A 22,038-nucleotide genomic window follows, 5' to 3' on the forward strand; every position below is an offset into this window, starting at 1 on the left:
GCTGAGCTGGCTCTAAGCGGCTCTTTTCCATGTTTATTCTGAATCCCAAGCTGTCGAGATGCAATAACACCATGTCTGCGTCTTTGATTGCTTGCTCTTTTGACGAGGCGCATATCAGATAATCGTCTATGTACGACAGTATTCTTATCCCCTTGTTTCTCAACGGGAAAAGTGCTGCTTCCACACATTTGCTGAATACTCTTGGCGCTAGAGACAGACCAAAGGGCATCGTCTGAAATTCGTAAGCAGTGCCTCGAAATGCAAACCTGAGATACTTCCTGTGAGACGGGTAAACATCTATGTGAAAATACGCGTCTGACAGGTCGACCGTCACAAACCAGTCGTTCTGGCGGATGGATCGACAAAGTGTTTTGTGTGTCAACATTTTGAATGAATATTTCCGTAGGTGCTTGTTTAACACACGTAGATCTAGAATTGGGCGCAGAGATGTGCTCCCCTTCTTTGGGATCACAAAGTAACGGGAATAAAAGCCCTGACAGCTCACTTCCTTTGGCACTACTCTCATGGCTCGTTTGTCTAAAAGAGTGTCTATCTCGGCCATCAGGACGCGAGCTGATTCTCCCTCGGCCACTGAGGCTATTATACCATTGAATCTGGGTGGTTTCATGGCAAATTGAAGCCTGTATCCCCGTGAAATCGTGTTTACAACCCACAGATGAGCTGCGCATGTGCGCCAACTGAGTATGCGAGCCGAGAGAGGTCCCCTGTATACTTCCCCAACGCAGGCGCGCTTTGATGACGTCATTACCGTCTCCACGCTGACCCCTTCTTGAGACGCGCGCGCTCCCTCCAGCGGAGAGGCTAGGGATACACATCCCAATGTTTGGATTTTTTTTAAATCTATCGCCCTCGGCTGTCTGCCTGGCTGCGATAGTGAAACATTTATTGTGTTTAATGAGTTGGGGGAGCCTATTGCCCTCAGCCTGTGGCCTGGATGCGATAATGCATTTTTTATTAAACATTCCCCTGAACTGATGGGCGTTTGAAAACCCAGTGTGAGTGCTTGGTGATACTGGAGAACATTTCGAACTAGATTGCTTATAGCTGGAGCCCTTACTGAACTGAGAACAACAGGGCTGGACCTCCTCTTTCTCTTTGCGGGCGGAGAGAGAAGTGAAGGGGAACATTCGCGTGTCAGGTAGCACGCTTTTTCTTCCGATCCTCGGGGTGGGGTGGGCGGTTTCTCGCCGCCGCGGCCGCAAATGAATGTTTCCCCCCAGGGTCCGGAGCCATCAGATCTCGGACGATAGCCAGATTGTTGTCCGCTGGGAGGCGGTCTCACACTCCTAGCTCCCGTCTGTCTCCCTCTCGCCGCAGCGGCTGCTGCAAAGCCTTGCCGTGCTGGCTGAGAGGGTGGTCGCAGTGTTTGTTTGCGCGGTAAACGGAGGTTAAAAGCCTCGTCCTCCTGTTTCCTGAGGGTGCTGGTTTCTCTCATTTTCTCGAGAGCTGGTCCGAAAAGGCCCTTAGTTGGGTCGAACGCAGCGTCCATCACCTCAGCTTTTTGAGCGTCACTTAATCCAGACAGGTTCAGCCATAACGCTCTCTCACCTGAAACGGCCAAGCCCATAACACGGCCACAGCCCTGAACAGCGCCACGAGAAGAGCGGAGAATCAGGTCGTTTACCACACATATCTCGTCCCGGAGAGCTGGGTTCGGCACTCCCGTATCTAATTGTCGCCCCATCTCCTCCAAAATCTCCGCCTGGTACGCTGACAGTAAAGTCACCGCGTTCAGCGAGCACACTGACTGCGCCGCATACTTGTACATCCTCTGATAGACTGACGCGGTCAGACGCTCCATGTTGTTCGGCAGTGAAATTTGGGAAGAGGCAGAAATAGATCGGCGATTCGGATGGAGGTGATAGGCCACTGAAGACTCTATCGCTGGGGGTCCGGCCAGCCCCAGCTCCACCATCCCTTGGATCTCAAGTTTAGAGCATCCCTTGGTCGGGAGTTTGCTCTTAAAGGGGCTACCCCAATGGCGGGACATCTCCTTCATGCACGCCGGTACGGCGGGTAAGAGTTGTCTCGTTGTGGTTTGAGCAGGCGGAAGCCTTTTCCCGTCATAAAGGTCCCTCTCTGCTCCTTCTAAACGCTAGACCCAGTTTCGCCGCGGCTCGCTTGCATACCTCGTGCAGGTTACTGTCTGCCTGAGAGCCAGCGTCAGTCGCGCTAGGAGGTCTCGACTGCTGGACGGGGAAGAGAGCGTTGTCTTCCTCCTCTTCTTCGTCCATGTCCAAGTCGAGGAGGTCAGAGTTAGCATCACCCTCTGCGTCCTCGTCTCCCGGCTCCTCCTCCTCGTGTGCGAGAAGGCCATTGAACAGAGGAGGCATATCCGGGGATTCGGCTTCCATCATCTCAGCCCAGCTCGTCGTGGTAGCTCGCTGATGATCGTTAGCCTTAGTTTTCGCGATGGCTCCAGTCAGACATGGGTCCTGCTGGCTAGCCACCGCCACTCTCAGCCTTCTCTCTAAAATTTTAACCGGCAATGACGCACAGTGAACGCACGTTTGTGGGTCCACAAGCGACGTTTGAGCGTGCTTAGCGCCCATGCACACGATGCACATGGGATGGGGATCCCTGCACGAGATGGTTGCTCCACATGATGATGGACACGGGCGGGGTGCGGGTTCCTTCTTCGACTCATTCCCTTTGGCGGGGGTAATGACTGTCGACATGACGGCTGGAGAGAGAAGGAGTGATTCGAAGACTCGTCACAACACGTTAGTCCGATTGATGGTTCACAGGGTAGTTAGCCCTTTTCACGGCTCGCCCTGACGCGTAAAACCTATGGTGGCTTGACACCACTGAAAATCCTACCGTCGTGATAACACGCGATATTCCGAACAGAATAGCTTGCCTTGACGCGGACACTATTCGGTGTGACACTCAACACAGTCCCAATCCAATCCACTGATGTCGCGTTCGGTGGCGAAAACCAATGACGGCCCGCCTGTTGAACAGTTAAGCGAAATCAGCGACAAGGTCGGACGTGCTAAGAGAGCTTGTAGTCCCTCACGGGAAGAAAGCGAGAATGACTTTGTAGGGGTCAAAGACAGACGTGGTGGCATAGGAGCTTCCGTAGTTGGTCACGCCCAAAGCGATTCCCATAGTGAAACACCGAGCGAAGTTAGAAAAAGAACCAGTCTCTGGGATATATATTTGTAGAAATAGCCAACAATACACTGTAAGGGTCAATATTATACATGTCTCTTTTATGCCAAAAATCATTAGGATATTAAGTAAAGATCATGTTCCATGAAGATATTTAGTAAATCTCCTACTGCAAATATATCAAAACTTAATTTCTGATTAGTAATATGCATTGTTTAGAACTTCATTTGAACAACTTTAAAGATGATTTTCTCAATATTTAGACTTTTTTGCATCCCTCAGATTCCAGATATTCTAATAGTTGTATCTCAGACAAATATTGTCCTCCGAACAAACCACACATCAATGGAGAGATGATTTATTCAGCTTCAGATGATGCATACATCTCGATTTAAAAAAATGGCCCCTTATGACTGGTTTTGTGCTCCAGGGTCAGCTGTTTTAAGAGTGATATGGGATTTCTGGATGTGGTTGTGCTGTGAAAGAGGAAGAGGAGGAGGAAGGGTGGCACTCACTCTGCATACAGAGCCCATCCGTACAGTTCTTGGACTGCAGCACCGTTCCCTCGCAGTCCTTGCCTCCGTTTTTGGGGGCTGGAGCGCTGCACTCGCGCCGTCTCCAGTGAGTGCACTCTGTCCCACACGTCGACCACTTGCTCCACTCCGTCCACAGACCGTCCACTGCAGCACACACACCACAACACAACACACTCAACCGGCCAGTCTACTCACATCAGTGTCACTGGATTACACACACTGCCTTCTCAATTATTTTTACAATCTCAAAATAATAAAAATAACTATAAAAATAATTATATTATATATTAAATATTATATATATATATATATATAATTCTTAACTGTACAATAAAACTTGTTTTAATTTAAAGCAATTTTTCAATATTTTAAATAATAAAATAGAATAAAACAGAAGACTACATTTGAGACCACATTGAATTTTATAAATATAATTAAATAAAGATTTATATACCTAATTTAATTATACTTATTTTACAAATGCTAACTGTAAATTATTCAAATTATTATCCATGACAATTTTTTATGTAAAAATAAAAGATAATATAATATAATAAATATATGTTTGATACCACATTGATTTTTTTTTTCAATGTTTAATAAAACAATGAAATAAGGAGTTATTTATCCTACTAAACATTTTTAATGAAATAAATTAATGCATAATCAAATTGTAAATTACTAAAATTTTTATACTCAATAGTTTGCAATGACAAAAGTTAATTGGGAAATACAATATAATATAATATAATATAATATAATATAATATAATATAATATAATATAATATAATATAATATAATATAATATAATATAATATAATATAATATATTTGAGACAACACTGAAAATGTGGGATTTTTTTTTTAAGTTTAAATAAATATTAATTTATCCAATATAATCCTATTTATTTAAATGTTTAAAATGTAAATGTAAATAATAATAATAATAATTTTACTCAAATTGTTAATTACTAAAACTATTACACTGATATCAACTTGAAATAAAAAAGTTAAATGCAAAAATAAGTGCAATATAATAAATCATAATACAAGTTTAAGAAACACTGAAAATATGAGCTATAATGTGAGATATATTTATTTAAACACCAAAACAAGGACTTATGCTATTAAACTCTATTTATTTCACTGAATTCGAATGACTTTTTTTTTGCAGCAGCGGTTGAGAAAGCAGCATAGGAAGCATGGTCAGACCTGGACACAGTGGGTTGCAGGCCAGTTTCTGGATGGCTTGACCCTCACAGATGGCTCCTCCGTTCAGAGGCGTGGGATTGGTGCAGCTGCGTGTCCTCTTCTGATAGCCCCGCCCACAGCGACTGCTGCACACTGACCACTCCGTCCACGTCGACCAGCCGCCGTTCACTGCAGACGGAAACACCAGCCAGATGAATGATAAGCCACTCAACTTGACGCAAGCATCATTTCATATATCAATATCAACCTCAATGTGACAGATGTGCTGGTGTGGTATTAGCCCCGCCCCTCCTCCACTGTGATTGGACGGCTTTTAAAGTTAAACATTATTAATACCTCATTGTGCTGCTGGCGTCTTAAAGGCGGTGCTCCCAATGAATACTACTGAAATATATGCTAGCCGCGGGAAACAACACTGTTACCAATATGATAACCAATGATACCAATGATTTTCTACATGCACTGGTCATGACATGTTTGTGTTTCATACGATTCCTCATTTAAAGATAACTCAGATTCACTTGACAAAGTTTGCATGTGCAGGATTTATCAGGGATTTACCGCGTTTACAACCAGCAAAGCAACATCTTAGCCAAATTCAAATAGTGCTTTTGTTTTTCGAGATCGAATTATTGAATATTCGACTGTTCGTGCACACTCCAGGATCTGAGCCTGATCTAAAGTGTATCTAACAAGTGTTGTGTGTGTGTGTGTGTGTGTTAATAAATAAACAAATGAATGAATGAATGTTCAGATGTACATTAATACAATTATTAATTAATTAATAAACTAATGAATGTTGGTTTGCATTCTGAAATGAAAGACTACAGGAAGGAATGACAGAAAGAAGTCTATCTACCCATCTTTCCATTCATCCATCTTTACATCCATTCATAAAAACATCCATCATCCATCTTTTCATCTAATCTATCCATCTTTCCATTCATCCATCTTTTCATCCGTTCATCAAAACATCCATTAATCAAACTTTTCAAACTAATTCTTCATCATGACTAACTGCTTTTCTAGTTAAAAATTAGTATGCATTTCTTTGAATTGTAATTCATTTTAATTCTACTTCCTGACATTCAGTTCTGCATCACTTCAATTCACACAGTTCACATTTGGAGCTGAACTGGAACTGAAGTCATTTCTCAATTCATTTAAAGAGGCGTCCCGTCACACTCGAGCGGCCCGTGTTATTACAGTCTCAACCAGGAGCCGCAGTTTCCTCACGGCGAGGAGGGCACTTATAATTATATCAGCCCCACGACGAGGAAGAGAAGTCAATTTATTACAGCACGGGAGAGCCAAACATCTGTTTGCCAGATCTGGGATTGTGTCTGTGGGGAAAACAGAAAGCGATCGCAGCAGGTGGGCTGTTTTCACTTGTTGAAGAGCTCCTGAAAGACTCGTCTGCGCTCTACCACAGGTGTCGAGGTGCAACTTCACAAAGCGTCAGCCTCGTGAACATGTTGCGTTTGCATTCGGTGGGGAAAATATACACCGCATTATTCTTGCAACATTCAAAGCAGAGGCAGCAGCGGCGGGTTAAAACGCTTCCAGCTTGTCGGCACTGCTTTCTGTTCTTAAGAGGAACATTTTCCAGCTCCAGGGATATTCACGGCAAGATCCGACAAAAGAAATTTCAGAGAAGATGGACTGCGACGCACTGAAGGACACGCAAGCTACCGAAGCAGCTGGTTAAAGTTTCACATCAGTTTCAGACGCAGACTTATTAAAGCTTCAGAGAGATGATCACGATTTCAAGGAGAAACACTGAAACATTTTCAGTGCACTACAAACCACTTCAAAACCTTAAATATACACTATTTAAAAATAAATAAATAACATAAAAATACATAATAAAATAATAGAAAACTACTAAATAATTCCCTTTCATATAAACACTTCATAAATAAAATAACAAATAAAATAAAAACAAAACACTACAAAAACCTTATAACAAAATATAAATATGAATAAATTAATCAAATACAAATAAATAAATGAACACATGGCAACTACCTAAATCAACCTATAAATAAAAACAAATAAAATAATAAATAAATAAAACACAAACAAATAATTTAATGAAACAAAGATCAAGCAACCACATAAATACTAAAAAAAATAAAAAATAAAATAAACGCCTAGGAAACACACAGAAAATAAAATATTAATATAAATCTAAATAAATCACAAATACAGATAACTAAAAAATACAAATAAGTAAATAATTAAAATAACAATAAATATTATTAAAATAAAGCTACACTAGGGGCTGTAGCTATCGAATATTTTAGTAATCGAGTATTCTACCAAAAATTCCATCGATTAATCGAGTAATCGGATAAAATGTGTTTTTGCTTAATTAAAGTGCAATATTAATTATGCAAGAGAAAATAAGACTCCTGGGTCTCTTAAAATGAACAACTAAGTTTCCTTTTTTAGAAAAAAAATATTTTTATTTTTTTAAATGCATAGAATGCAATGCATACATCAAAAATAAACATTTAATTATTACCCATTGTTTCTCTGTCTGTAATTAAGTGCATTTAAGTGCCATTTAGTTGGGGTTTTAAATTAAGCATTTTCTGAGATGCACATTAAACACATAAAACGTTAATTTAAATTATCTTTTAATTATTGAAAATTAAGCAAACGTTACTTTTTGGTAAACAAAGGGGATTTACTATTAAACATAAAACATGGAAGAAATGTTGTGTGATTAAACCTAAAAAAAATTATGTTTGATTTTTTTTTTTGTAGTAGGCTATGTACATTCTGCAGAACAATAGTGATACATATCTGGCAAATACTTGTTTTTAAAATAAACCGGACTTTTATTTTGACGGGTTGACGTACCTTTACAGTTCTGTGTATGTGATGTGACGCTAGTTTTACTCAAATCAAACGGTCAAATGCTCATGAAGTGACCGTCAGAGCAGTTCTGGAGATGTTGTTCATGTGTTCACGTCTTATTTAGTGAGACAGCAGATGCTGAAATCACCGCATGCGTCACGCGCGCTTCAGTGTGTGTGTGTGTGTGTGTGTGTGTGTGTGTGTGTGTGTGTGTGTGTGTGTGAATAAAGGAAGACGCGCTTCTGCGCCATTCATTAACAGAGACACGCAGAACATGCAGGATTCATATTTAAATAGACTGTTCCGACTTAATATTTACAGATATTAGTCCATATCGTGATTTGATGTAAGTGCAACGACCTATTTTTGATTAATTCATTCAAAATTTGGCAAATCCCATGCCATTCCGCGTTAAACTGTAAATTCCGTTTTTATGACTGGATTCCGTGATTCCCTCCGCGTTTTCTGCATCGCAGAAATCACAGGGCCCTAGTTGTGGTATGCCAGCTCTAACTTGCAATGGACACACGCCACGACGTTCTCTTTACGTTTACACGCGCCCTCAAATCAAAACACTGCTGACTCCTTGCAGTATGCGAATTCGGACGCAGTGCTTGTGTCTCCTTCCGCTTTGTGGGTGACGTAAACGCGTTGTCACATTAAAGAAATCATTGCGAAAGAACCTGACGTGAGATTTAAAATAAATTAAAAGAGGCTTCGAGGCAGAGGAATTTGCCTCGATCATTTTTTGTAATTGAGTTACTCGAGGAATCGTTTCAGCCCTAAACCACACCCTAAAAACTTGATCAAATGATATAAAATACAAATCTAAATAAATCAAAACAAATTAAACTAAATAAATAATATTTATAAATAAACACATAGCAGTGCATTACAAACCCCTCTAAAAGAAATAACTCTAGCATTGTGCCAGTGACCTCAACACTGACAAACACCACACACACGTTTGCTTTATTAAACACAGAAGTCTGAATATACTTAGAGTTAGAAATAATAAACATCCTCGGATCCTCCAGTAACATCCAGCTAGGTTGTTATTTATTTATTTGTAAGAAGCATTAAAGGTGTGGTGTGTGTGTGTGTGTGTGGAGGCTGACCGTAGACGATGACGGTGGCCGTGGTGCTGCGGCGTTTGGCCACGATGTTCTTGGCGACGCAGGTGTAGTTGGCGGTGTCGGACAGACGCGCCTGTTTGATGATCAGGTTGTGGTCGATGGTGATGTAGAAGTTCCTGTCGTCTGCGGGGTCGATGATCTCCTCGTTCTTCAGCCACTCCACCTGCAAACACACAGAAACACACACCGACGTCCATCCGCTCTCAATCCAGAAATCACAGCCAGCTTTCTGCTTATGTTTCAATAAAGACAGACGTGTTGATGTGTGTGCAAAAGCTCCATAACACGTCAATATCCATCACGTTCTCTCTTTATATCCCCCATCACTCGTGCTTTTATTAGGAGCTTCCTATTTTTATTTGAGGTTTTGTTCATTTTTTCTTTTTGTGTACTGACATAATTTTTCCGTACAAAACAAAATATTATGTGCATCATAAACCTTGTGCAAACTTTGCAATAAACTAAATACAAATGTGTGTGTGTGTGTGTGTGTGTGTGTGTGTGTGTGTGTGTGTGTGTGTGTGTGAGAGAGAGAGAGAGAGAGAGAGAGATCGGACGCATTCAGACATGCTGCAAATACCTTTCAATTGAGTCGATGTGTCTTTATCATTCAATCCTGTGATGTAATGCTGCCATTGAGAGACGCAGAAGACAACAAAATCAATGTGGATTACCCACAAATCCACTGGGCTCTCGGCCTGCCAAGGTGATTATATGTGGCCCTCAAATTACTAAAGCAAACAGGCGAATAAAACCCCAGAAGCGGAGTGTGTGTTTATGACAGATGTGTGACGGAGCGAGTGTTTGCGGATGTGATGATGTTCGGCCCCTGAGGGACACACATCCATTTAGAGACTGTACTAAACTAATGAAAGTGTGTAAAAATCACAATGAAATCAAGAGAAAACGACTTCAAATTGTTTTGCATGGTGATAAAGAAGCTTCTTTGACTTACAACATTTATTTCATGACAGTTAAACACGTTTTCCTTCAAATGTTATTATTGTAGTCAAAGAGTGAATTTCCTATAATAATAATGCATTATTTAAATGTTAAATAATAATAAGTAATAATAATACATTTATTGTTAAAATAGGAAAAATATTTTGAATAGCAAATAATAGTAATAATAATTTTAGAAATGTTGCCTAGGCATTTTACTGATTTTTCATTTTACTTTTTTTTTGAGCTGCAAATTATCATATTAGAAAGATTTCATGTTGGGAATTTTTTGTGTTTTTGTCACTTTTGTTAGTTTTTGAAACGTTGTGGTAACTAAATGAAAAATAAAGTATGTTTTATTTTAATTTTAAGTAACCTTTTGTTTGTAATCTTTTAATATAATGTTAGTAACCTCATCTATATATTATTTTCTATACTATATTTTATTTTTTCATTTTTATATAAAAAAAAATAAAATAAGATTTTTTTTATAGGTCTCCTAGGTCATACTATTACAAAGTTTTACCATTATTATTATTATAATACATTTAATTTTACATATTTTTTATTTTATTTTATTTTAAGAATTAAAGTTTTAGTAATTTTATTTGTATCTTCTTTTTATTTTATTTTACTACTTCTAATAACTAATATTAGTATTTTTTTGTGCAACTCATTTTTAATATTTGTATTTCAAGTAAGTCTTTTATTATTATATAATAAATTATTGAAAATAAATAATTAATAGTTGTTTAATTTGTATTATTATGCACATTTATTAACAGAAGGAAATTGTCACATGCCAGTGCTTTTCTCCATCTCTCTCTCAGAAAAGCTACGTAGAAATGAAAGAGAAGAAATAAGGAAGGATTTAGGTGACGGTTAATGCAAAACTCACCACAATGAGGATAAATGCGGTTGCCAGGGCACTGATATTGTGTTGCTATGGTGTTATGAAGGAGGCGTGTGCTACTGTTCAAAGATTTGGGGGAGATGTGTGTATTGTTCTTAAAAGACATCTTTTCTGCTCATTAAGGTTGCATTATTTGATTAAAAATACAGTAAAAATAGTAAAATATTATTCTAATGCAAAGTAACCATTTTCATGTGAATGTATATTAAAGTGTAATTTATTTCTGTGATGCTCCGCTGTATTTTCAGCATCATTTCTCCAGTCTTCAGTGTCACATGATCTTCAGAAATCTGAATAATATGATGATCACTATTTCTGATTATTAATAATGAACACAATTTTATTTCTCAGGATTCACAGATGAATAGAAAGTTCCACGAAGGAAATGAATACAGTGGTCATTATACAAACAGGCAGAAGCATTAGGAGCCAATTATTGTTTGTGGCTCCATCAAGAGAAACTGACATCAATTTAATTTGGTGCAGCTGTGTGTGTGTGTGTGTGTGTGTGTGTGTGTGTGTGTGTGTGTGTGTGTGTGTGTGAGACGGTTAGGTGTCTCTGTGTGATCAGGGATGAAGGAAAAACCTGCATTAATATTTAATGAAGCGCAGTAATTGCTTTAAATGACGGCAGCGCTCAAATAATCTTCAGTCTGATCTGAGCCTTGATTCTCCTCACACGAACTGATCAGCTGTTGAAAACCAGTCCTGATAAACTAGTCTGAAACCAGCAGTGATGAGATCCAGCAGACATACAAACACAAAGGAAATAAAAGCACGTTCACAATCCTCAGATTCAGAAGCGCCAAAGCAAATGCGACCCAATCTCGGTGAATCATACACGTGCCAAAAACATTATTACGCTAATTAGAAAGCATTTCACAAAAAAACAACTTAGTTTGAGTCGCGAGGGCACAGATCCAATCCACAGCAATATAACAATACAAGAAAAACAACCGAAAGAAGCACTGAAATGCAATAATACTGTGTTCAACATTGATGATAAGCAGAAATGTTTCTTGAGCAGTAAATCATCATATTAGAATGATTTCTGAAGATCATGTGACACTGAAGACTGGAGGAATGATGCTGAAAATACAGCGGAGCATCACAGAAATAAATTACACTTTAACACAGATTCACACAGAAAACAGATGTTTTACATTAGAATAATATTTCACTATTTTTACTGTATTCTTCATCAAATAAACGCAGCCTTGGTGTACACTATTGTTCTGAAGGATCGGTAGGATTGTCAGTGATTGGGCATTATATCAGTTATTGGGAACTTTTTTGTTTGTTTGTTTCCTGGGAGCTAAAGACTAAATGGCAAAGCCACATTCAGATGATTTTTCCTTGTACCATGTCATTAAAACACACAAAACAGGGTAAACACATCCACGTCTTCTTCATTTATAATCACAAACGCATGGAAATGTTCCAGCCACACGTCTTCACAGGCTTCATTAATACTTCATATTGTTCATAATGAATGCACTCATTTGGAAAAGAAACGACTCCCTCCAGACGCGCTCTATAACGAAGCTCAAAACTGCATCTAATGAGAAAACAGACCAACATGTCTCTCATGTATTTAGACAGAAGCAGAAACATATGAGTACTGTAACAACTCAATGTCTGTAAGTCTGTAATCTTAGTATGAGCTCGAAGATTTCTCATCGAATGATCTAGTGTTCAGTTTATAGATTTGGCATTATGTTCTGAAAGCATCTGAGATGAAGTTAGAGATGCATGAATTAAACACATTCAGGTGCTGATCTTTAAAAGAGTCTTCCTCTGGTTTCTTGTTTTGATCGATGGGGTTGTTTAAGCCGAAGGTCAAAGGTCACGGGCCACATGCATCTCTCTGGAGACAATGAAATTAAATACTAATAAATACTGACAGCCAACACGTAGAGCCAAAGCCCTATGAGTTTCTTGATAAAAAAAAACAAAAAAAAAAACTTTATTTAATTTGTAATATATATTTCTAAATTTAATAGCTGGATAAAAGAATGAAAATATACATATACATAATATAAATCATATTTTAATAATCTGAAATAATATAAGAATATTATAAATTAATCTCAAACATAATAAGAATTAATAATGTATTTAAAAAAAAAAAAAATTGCCGATGTTTATTATATACATATGTCATTTTATAAAATAATATACTTTTCATTTCAATAAACACAATCTTGAAAACAACAATATAATAAATATTTTTTAAAGAAAAAAAAAACAAATTATTTTTCCATTCTATCTTCTTGTTTACTTTTTATTTATTATAAAATGATCCTCTAACACTACCATTTTCTATTATTTTTCTATTATTTTGACTTGTTATTTTTTATTTAAAAAAAGACTCAATAGCGTTCCCTATTCTTTTTCTGTTTTATTTGTTTGTTTTTCTTTTTTTTTATAAAAAGTCTTGTCACAGAGCTTTTACATGACAGATTATTATAAACTCTTTTGTTGGTTTTGATTGCCTCTATTCTCTTCATTAGAAAGTCACTTTGGATAAAGGTGTCAGTTAAATGTAAATATATACATATATAACAAAGCATGAACATTCTGCTAAACATCTCCTTCTCTGTTCCACAGAATACAGTCATTCTCAGGGTTTTGGAGCAGGGCTCTGATGACAAACTGACAGCAGTATTTTCATTTTTGGCCGAACTGGCTCTTTTAAAGCCACCAGTAGCGCAGTACAATAGCCGTGGACCCCAGCGGGTCGATTTTCATATCCACTGAAGATAGTTTCCATTCCTCTGGCATCTCCCTGGACGAGTCTTTTCTCGGAGCGCTGTGGGCCTTCACCACTGACTCTGCAGGACCCCGGCTTCCCGAGCCGCTGCCTGAATGAAAGCACGGCTGTCATGGCAACAGTGTGAGCGTGACCTCTGAACCCCGTCTTTATCTGAGCGCTCTGACAAGAAATGAAAACACAGAGCTCTTTCTCTGCACACACTGAAGTCCATTCTATGAGCTCGAGAAGACAGGTCATGAAAAAGAGCGTCCCCCGCTTGTGTGCAGGAGCCTTCAGGGAGGAAGCAGAAAAACTAAACCAATAATGACCTCAATATTAAATACATAATAAATACAGTGCCTAATGGACATATGATAGTATCACAATACATAAATAATTCTAACATAACTTAATATTATATTTATAATGACATCCTCACTGCAGGTTGGATGATATAATATATAAATAATAAATATACTGCATGTATAATCACTATTAAACAATATCTGAATAAATAAATATTACATTACTAAACATATTTATGATAATCACTGCAGGACCTGTTCTAAAATAATATATATATATTATTTTAAAATGATATATTATACATATCATATAAGTGACTAGAACCAGGCCATGTCTAAAGTATAATACTAATATATAAAATAAAAAATAATAATTAAAATTATATATTTTAATATTAAATAAATTAAACATTATGTAAATAATTATGATATATTTATAATTAAATACAGTGTTTTGATTAATTTTAGTAAAATGCGTTTTCTTTACCAAGAAAGTGGCAAGATGCAAACCATTATTTTCTGTTTCAGACTTTCGCATGCATCTTATAATAACATAAATAATTCAGAGATCAAAACTCAAGCAACACTCAACTTGTATGCGAATATGTAATTTGCACATAATGCAGACGTGTGTACTGCAAACACATACGAGCTTCATCACGTTGTCTTTCACGTGACTCTGTTCCTCTTTCAGCTTGAGCTAATGGTAAAAAAACTAAGGACATTATTAACTTCTTTACATTTATTTTGAAAGAAGACGCTTGTGATTATGGAAAGGGGGCGTTACATTTCCGACGAGTGCTTGCGGTGTTCGGCCAATCACAATGCACTGGGTCAGTTGGCCAATCAGAGCAAACAGCTCTTGTCAGAGGGAGGGACTTTTAGAAAACGTGATTGAGGCGGGGCATAGAGGATCTACAATAATATACAATATTTGAAAAATAATGTGTTTTTTTTTAACATTAAAGCATGTTTAACATATTCTACTACACCAAATACACAAAATAATGATCCTTAAAAAAAAGCATCATATGACCCCTTTAAAGCTGCAGTTTGTAAGTTCTGCCTCTTTGTCGCCATCTCTGTTTGAAAACATGCAGTTGCAGATTCTCGCCTACATCTTGGAATATATGACCCAAATAAGAATTTTCACGTCTGAAACTGAGGAAAAAAGCAATACAATAAATTGCACTAACAATGGTGATTGAATCTAAATTAGCTCATATCACATCAAATCATGCAAATTATTATTGTTACACTTTTTTCTCAAACTGTTAATGTTAACAACATCAGCATTGCGTGACTATGTGATTATAGTGTCTCAAATCTCTAATTGTCATACTGTTCGAATTTCATATTAAGAAATTATTTTAACCCAAAAGGGAAACTATGCTCCCTTCGATACTTTTTGTAATCCCAAGCTATCTGTAATAAAATGCATATTAAAAACTGGAACTTATATTCACGTTTCATAAACGCATAAACCTTTCTGGATTACAATATGATACACTTAATTATTCTAGCTGCAGTGAGAAAACGCTATGAACAATCCACCAGCTGCAAATCTATAATCTATGTGAATCAATAATTAAAGTTATATGATATCATCTAAATATTAAACATTGTATTAAAAATTTATATTATTTAATATATTTATAATGACATACATTGATGCATTAAATATAACTGTGAATATTATTGAGATATATTTTGGATTAGTATATAAAGATATATCATAAATATAACATGAATAACTCGAGCTGGGCAATATATTAAATATATATGAAATATACCTTCAATATTAAAAATTGTACTATATTATTAAATATCAAAAATAACAAATATTAAACATTATTTAAATTAAATTATTAAATATATTAGTATTTATAATATTTTAAAATATAAATTAAGTTTATATATAAATATTTGTCCTAATTAATTTTGAGAAGAAAAATCATGCATTGATTTTTAGCCCCATTTTTACTACATTTTACTTCCTTTAAAAACTGCTGCTCCCATAATATTAATAATAACAATGAGTTCCTCTCGTGTATTTTTGATTACATTTAGGAATAACATCCACCGAGTCTCTTCAGTCATTTCATAATCAGATGAGCACTAACTCATCATGTAAAAAGACAAAGACAGAAGATAATCTGGAGTGTAATTAAGATCATTCTCCATTTACAGCAGACAAAATGACACTAATCCTCGAACTACCAAAACACCGTTAAAGAAACGCTGAAGAAAAGCTGGAAACAATTAGATGTAGAAGTACCGTTGTTAAATATACAAGCATTTGTTCATGAGGGAAACACATACAACTGTGGACGAGAACACAAACTCGAGAGCAGCGCGGGACGACAATAGACGATTACATTACCGCATAATCCAGGTGCATAATCAGATTGTTTTTGGGGATGACAAAACCTGGCGGATCAAACACTCACTCTGAACTCCATCTGCTGCGGGACACACGGTCGCCCGTTTAATAAACGATTATAGCACAACTCCATACAAACACACTAGAACAGACACGAGCATCTGCTTCCCTCCAAGAGTTTACAAACCTCTTGAAAACAGCAACTCAATAAATAAATACATTATGTGTGTAAATAAAATTATAAACAAACATTATTAGTAGAATGTTATTTTATTAATATAACATGTCATGTAATATTGTTTTATTATAAATACTCAGTGATGTGATAAATAACCATGTTTTCTATGTCTATAAATAAACATACTATGAATATTGGATATATTTGATAAAATATCCTTTTTAAAGAGGTCACACACACACACACACACACACACTTCACAAGATCTCACAACTGGATTCCACTGAGTTTGCAAGGTTTGTGAAATTAAATGTTCATTAGTCATTAAAAAGATTTGTTTAAATTATATAAATGTGTATTTGCTTAATGGTGACGGCAAACGAGAAAGTATTATAATGTTTGCCTTTCTATTACAAATAGGCCTAATATAAAAGCAATCGTTATAATACTTTCTGTATACATTAATTACTTTGTTTAACCATTCTGATTATTAGACAGACTTCTATCCGTATTAGACAGAACGGTTAACGACGAACGAGAGAGAGAGCTCTCAGCGCCATCAAAATAAAAGTTTGGTGTGCTGTCAAAATAAAAGTCCTCAAACACATCGGCCAAGCAGAAAAGCTTATTTGAAAAATGCCAAATGTCCACTATTCCTCACTTTTTACAAGGACAGTCTGGTGCTTCTGACTCACGGTATGTAAGGACGTATACATATGTAAAGGGTTTGCCTCAATGACTCAAACACAAGTTTTGAGCAGTGTACAGTAGAGCTTGTTGTTTGTCATTCCTCCGGTCACAAATGCAGACATGGTTTTATGTTTACGCAGCACGATATGCAACGCAACGCATAAAAAGACATTATAAGTTATTATAATCAGTAATTATGTTCCCACTGGATGCAACAGCTGCCTTGTTTGTAATTGGTTTTATTGTTTTTGTCCTGTTTTGCTGGTGTTCTGATGTCAGTATATGTTGAGGGGCGTAACATTTCTATACAAGCAATAATGTACAGTAGGTGGAAAATGTGTTTTTTAATCTTAAACCACATAAACATATTTCTTTACACCAAATACACAAAATAATGTTATTTTTAGCAGCATTATATGACCCCTTTAAAATAAAAAGATATAATAGTAATATTAAGCCTTTATTTAGATTTATATTTACACAGTTTTTTGCATATAAAATCTAAAATCATTCAAATGCCTGTGTCTAAGAGAGAGAATCAGACAGGAAGGAGTCAGACGGACGGAGCAGCAGTGACATTAAAAACAGTTCATCAGTGTAATGGATGTGTTTCTTTGATTTAGCGGTGAGGTAAGTGTGTGTGTCGTCTGGAGCCCAAACTCACCTCACTGAGACTGACTCACTCTGACACACACACACACACACACTCTCTGTCTCTCTCTCTCACACACACACACACACACACACACACACAGACAGACACACACTGTGTCTCTCTCTCTCTCTCACACACACACACACACACACACACACACACACACACACACACAGACACTCTCTGTCTCTCTCTCTCTCACACACACACACAGACACACACTCTCTGTCTCTCTCTCTCTCACACACACACACACACAGACACTCTCTGTCTCTCTCTCTCTCACAGACACACACACACACACACACACACATACACACACAGACAGACACACACTCTCTGTCTCTCTCTCTCTCTCACACACACACAGACACACACACACACACACACAGACACACACTCTCTCTTCTCTCTCTCTCTCTCACACACACACACACACACACACACACTCTCTCTGTCTCTCTCTCGCACACACACACACACACACTCTCTGTCTCTCTCTCTCTCTCACACACACACACACACACACACACACACAGACAGACACACACTCTCTGTCTCTCTCTCTCTCTCTCACACACACACACACACACACACACAGACACACACACACACACACACACACACAGACACACACTCTCTGTCTCTCTCTCTCACACACACACACACACACACACACACACACACACACACAGACAGACACACACTGTGTCTCTCTCTCTCTCACACACACACACACACACACAGACACTCTCTGTCTCTCTCTCTCTCACACAGACACACACACACACACACACACACAGACAGACACACACTCTCTGTCTCTCTCTCTCTCTCTCTCACACACACACACACACACACACACAGACACACACACACACACACACACACACACACACACACACACACACACACACACACACACACTCTCTGTCTCTCTCTCTCACACACACACACACACACACACACACACACAGACAGACACACACTGTGTCTCTCTCTCTCTCACACACACACACACACACACACAGACACTCTCTGTCTCTCTCTCTCTCACACAGACACACACACACACACACACACACACACCTCTCCAAACCTGCCCACCGCTCACGACGGAGTCAAAGAGCAGCCGCCCACTTCTCTGCTTCTGGAAGCTTTTCTAACATTCATTCACTCCACAGGGATTTCAAGAGTCAAGCGAACCAGATCTGAGATGAATCACAGCATTATTAACTTTGAGGAAGAAATCTGATCCAATGAACCACTCATTTCATGAATGATGCATGAAAATCATCAACAATATCAAGCTACTGACTTCTGGAAAGGAAAATATTCTATTTGCTTTACGTTTACTGCAAACTATTCAGAAGATCAAAACTTTAGGTTTTATGGACAGAAATTAATACTTTTATTTACAACCCGAATTCCGGAAAAGTTGGGACGTTTTTAAAATTTGAATAAAATGAAAACTAAAAGACTTTCAAATCACATGAGCCAATATTTTATTCACAATAGAACATAGATAACATAGCAAATGTTTAAACTGAGAAAGTTTACAATTTTATGCACAAAATGAGCTCATTTCAATTTTGATTTCTGCTACAGGTCTCAAAATAGTTGGGACGGGGCATGTTTACCATGGTGTAGCATCTCCTTTTCTTTTCAAAACAGTTTGAAGACGTCTGGGCATTGAGGCTATGAGTTGCTGGAGTTTTGCTGTTGGAATTTGGTCCCATTCTTGCCTTATATAGATTTCCAGCTGCTGAAGAGTTCGTGGTCGTCTTTGACGTATTTTTCGTTTAATGATGCGCCAAATGTTCTCTATAGGTGAAAGATCTGGACTGCAGGCAGGCCAGGTTAGCACCCGGACTCTTCTACGACGAAGCCATGCTGTTCTTATAGCTGCAGTATGTGGTTTTGCATTGTCCTGCTGAAATAAACAAGGCCTTCCCTGAAATAGACGTTGTTTGGAGGGAAGCATATGTTGCTCTAAAACCTTTATATACCTTTCAGCATTCACAGAGCCTTCCAAAACATGCAAGCTGCCCATACCGTATGCACTTATGCACCCCCATACCATCAGAGATGCTGGCTTTTGAACTGAACGCTGATAACATGCTGGAAGGTCTCCCTCCTCTTTAGCCCGGAGGACACGGCGTCCGTGATTTCCAACAAGAATGTCAAATTTGGACTCGTCTGACCATAAAACACTATTCCACTTTGAAATAGTCCATTTTAAATGAGCCTTGGCCCACAGGACACGACGGCGCTTCTGGGCCATGTTCACATATGGCTTCCTTTTTGCATGATAGAGCTTTAGTTGGCATCTGCTGATGGCACGGCGGATTGTGTTTACCGACAGTGGTTTCTGAAAGTATTCCTGGGCCCATTTAGTAATGTCATTGACACAATCATGCCGATGAGTGATGCAGTGTCGTCTGAGAGCCAGAAGACCACGGGCATCCAATAAAGGTCTCCGGCCTTGTCCCTTACGCACAGAGATTTCTCCAGTTTCTCTGAATCTTTTGATGATGTTATGCACTGTAGATGATGAGATTTGCAAAGCCTTTGCAATTTGACGTTGAGGAACATTGTTTTCCACAATTGTTTTACGCAGTCTTTCACAGATTGGAGAGCCTCTGCCCATCTTTACTTCTGAGAGACTCTGCTTCTCTAAGACAAAGCTTTTATAGCTAATCATGTTACAGACCTGATATCAATTAACTTAATTAATCACTAGATGTTCTCCCAGCTGAATCTTTTCAAAACTGCTTGCTTTTTTAGCCATTTGTTGCCCCCGTGCCAACTTTTTTGAGACCTGTAGCAGGCATTAAATTTTAAATGAGCTAATTAAGTGGATAAAAGTGTAAAATTTCTCAGTTTAAACATTTGCTACGTTATCTATGTTCTATTGAGAATAAAATATTGGCTCATGTGATTTGAAATTCCTTTAGATTTCATTTTATTAAAATTTAAAAAACTTGGGTAATTCGGGTTGTATCAAGGATGCAGCACAACTGTGTTCAACATTGCTAATAATCAGAAATGTTTCTTAAGCAGTAAATCATCATATTTTCATGATTTCTGAAGATCATGTGACTCTGAAGACTGGAGGAATGATGCTGAAAATACAGCGGAGCATCACAGAAATACATTACACTTTAGATTCACAGATTCACACAGAAAACAGTTATTTTAAATAGTAATAATATTTCTCTATTTTTTATCAAGTACATTCAGCTTTATGAGCAGAAGAGACTACAAAATCATATTACCGGACTCAAACTGGTTGTCTAAGAGTTAAGATGTTGTCATCTGCAATGCTTCACGTTTTTTTCCTCCAGATTTTCACGTCAGGTTTATACGAAGTGCCATTTTTAAGTGTGAATTCTGCTCTAAAACACTTTCTCAGAAACAAAGATGAAATCCTCCGCCTGTCTCTACAGAAGCAAATATCATCAGTGAACACTTTCAGAAATAATTCAAGTTTCAGACGTGATTCGTGACCCATCAGCGTCTGTGAACGTGACGCTTGAGCTCCATAACAAACACTGACACTTCAGCAACATCTTTAACAGCAGAATGGACTGAAATCATTTGAATTGTGTTCTTTTATTTGCACATACATTCAGCATCCTCTCTCTCTGGATCTAGTTACCCAGAAGGCCAGTTGGTTATTTGCCTCTGTGAATGTGCAGGATGTTATTAACGGTGGACCTGCAGCTCTAACGACGTGCCGTTCACGGCCCTGCGGCGTCCTATTTACGCTCTCCAAGAGAGAAAGAGCTCTTATTGCATTGCGTGATCCATGTAATTCAATTCCTGACTTGTTATTCTTCTCATTACGTGCCTGAATCTTTCCTCCCGTCCTCCGCAATGCTGCACGGAGAGAACGAGAGACAGCGAATCGCTTTGATTTGAGAAGCAGACGGCTGTCACATTTAGAGCGAAGTGATAGGATTTCACACAATAATGAATGCATGTTTTTATGAACCTATAAACCTTAAGATGCATGCTGAAATTAGCTTTGTGGACATATAAATGTACAAAAAGCAGATAGTAAGAAGCTCTCCAGATGTTAACTGATGGACTGGAGTGCTGTGGATTATTGTGTTGTTTTTATCAGACTCTCATTCTGACGGCACCCATTTACTGCAGAGCATCCATTGATAAGACACTGATGCAATGCTACATTTCTACAAACCTAATGAAATGACAAACTGATCTACATCTGAGGGTCTGAAGGGGAGCACATTTACAGCAAATTCTTATTTTTGGTGAACAATTCCTTTAAAAATGAAATTTGCAGCAGTTTGATTGAGATTAATTG

At 37.9% G+C, this 22,038-nt stretch overlaps 1 protein-coding gene across 1 annotated transcript in view; it reads right to left on the reverse strand.

The window, feature by feature from the left end:
* LOC132132835 (netrin receptor UNC5C-like) overlaps positions 1-22,038 on the reverse strand; it is a 168,644-nt gene that overhangs the window by 24,711 nt on the left and 121,895 nt on the right. Inside the window, exons 5-9 of the mRNA XM_059545364.1 lie at positions 8,867-9,047; positions 4,884-5,051; positions 3,588-3,815; positions 2,151-2,704; positions 1,359-2,014 (exon numbers count right to left, since the gene is read on the reverse strand). Coding sequence (XP_059401347.1) covers positions 1,359-2,014; positions 2,151-2,704; positions 3,588-3,815; positions 4,884-5,051; positions 8,867-9,047 — 1,787 coding nt within the window. The remainder of the gene's footprint in view (positions 1-1,358; positions 2,015-2,150; positions 2,705-3,587; positions 3,816-4,883; positions 5,052-8,866; positions 9,048-22,038) is intronic.

This window comes from Carassius carassius, chromosome 49, assembly GCF_963082965.1.
Source record: "Carassius carassius chromosome 49, fCarCar2.1, whole genome shotgun sequence".
Lineage (NCBI taxonomy): Eukaryota > Metazoa > Chordata > Actinopteri > Cypriniformes > Cyprinidae > Carassius > Carassius carassius.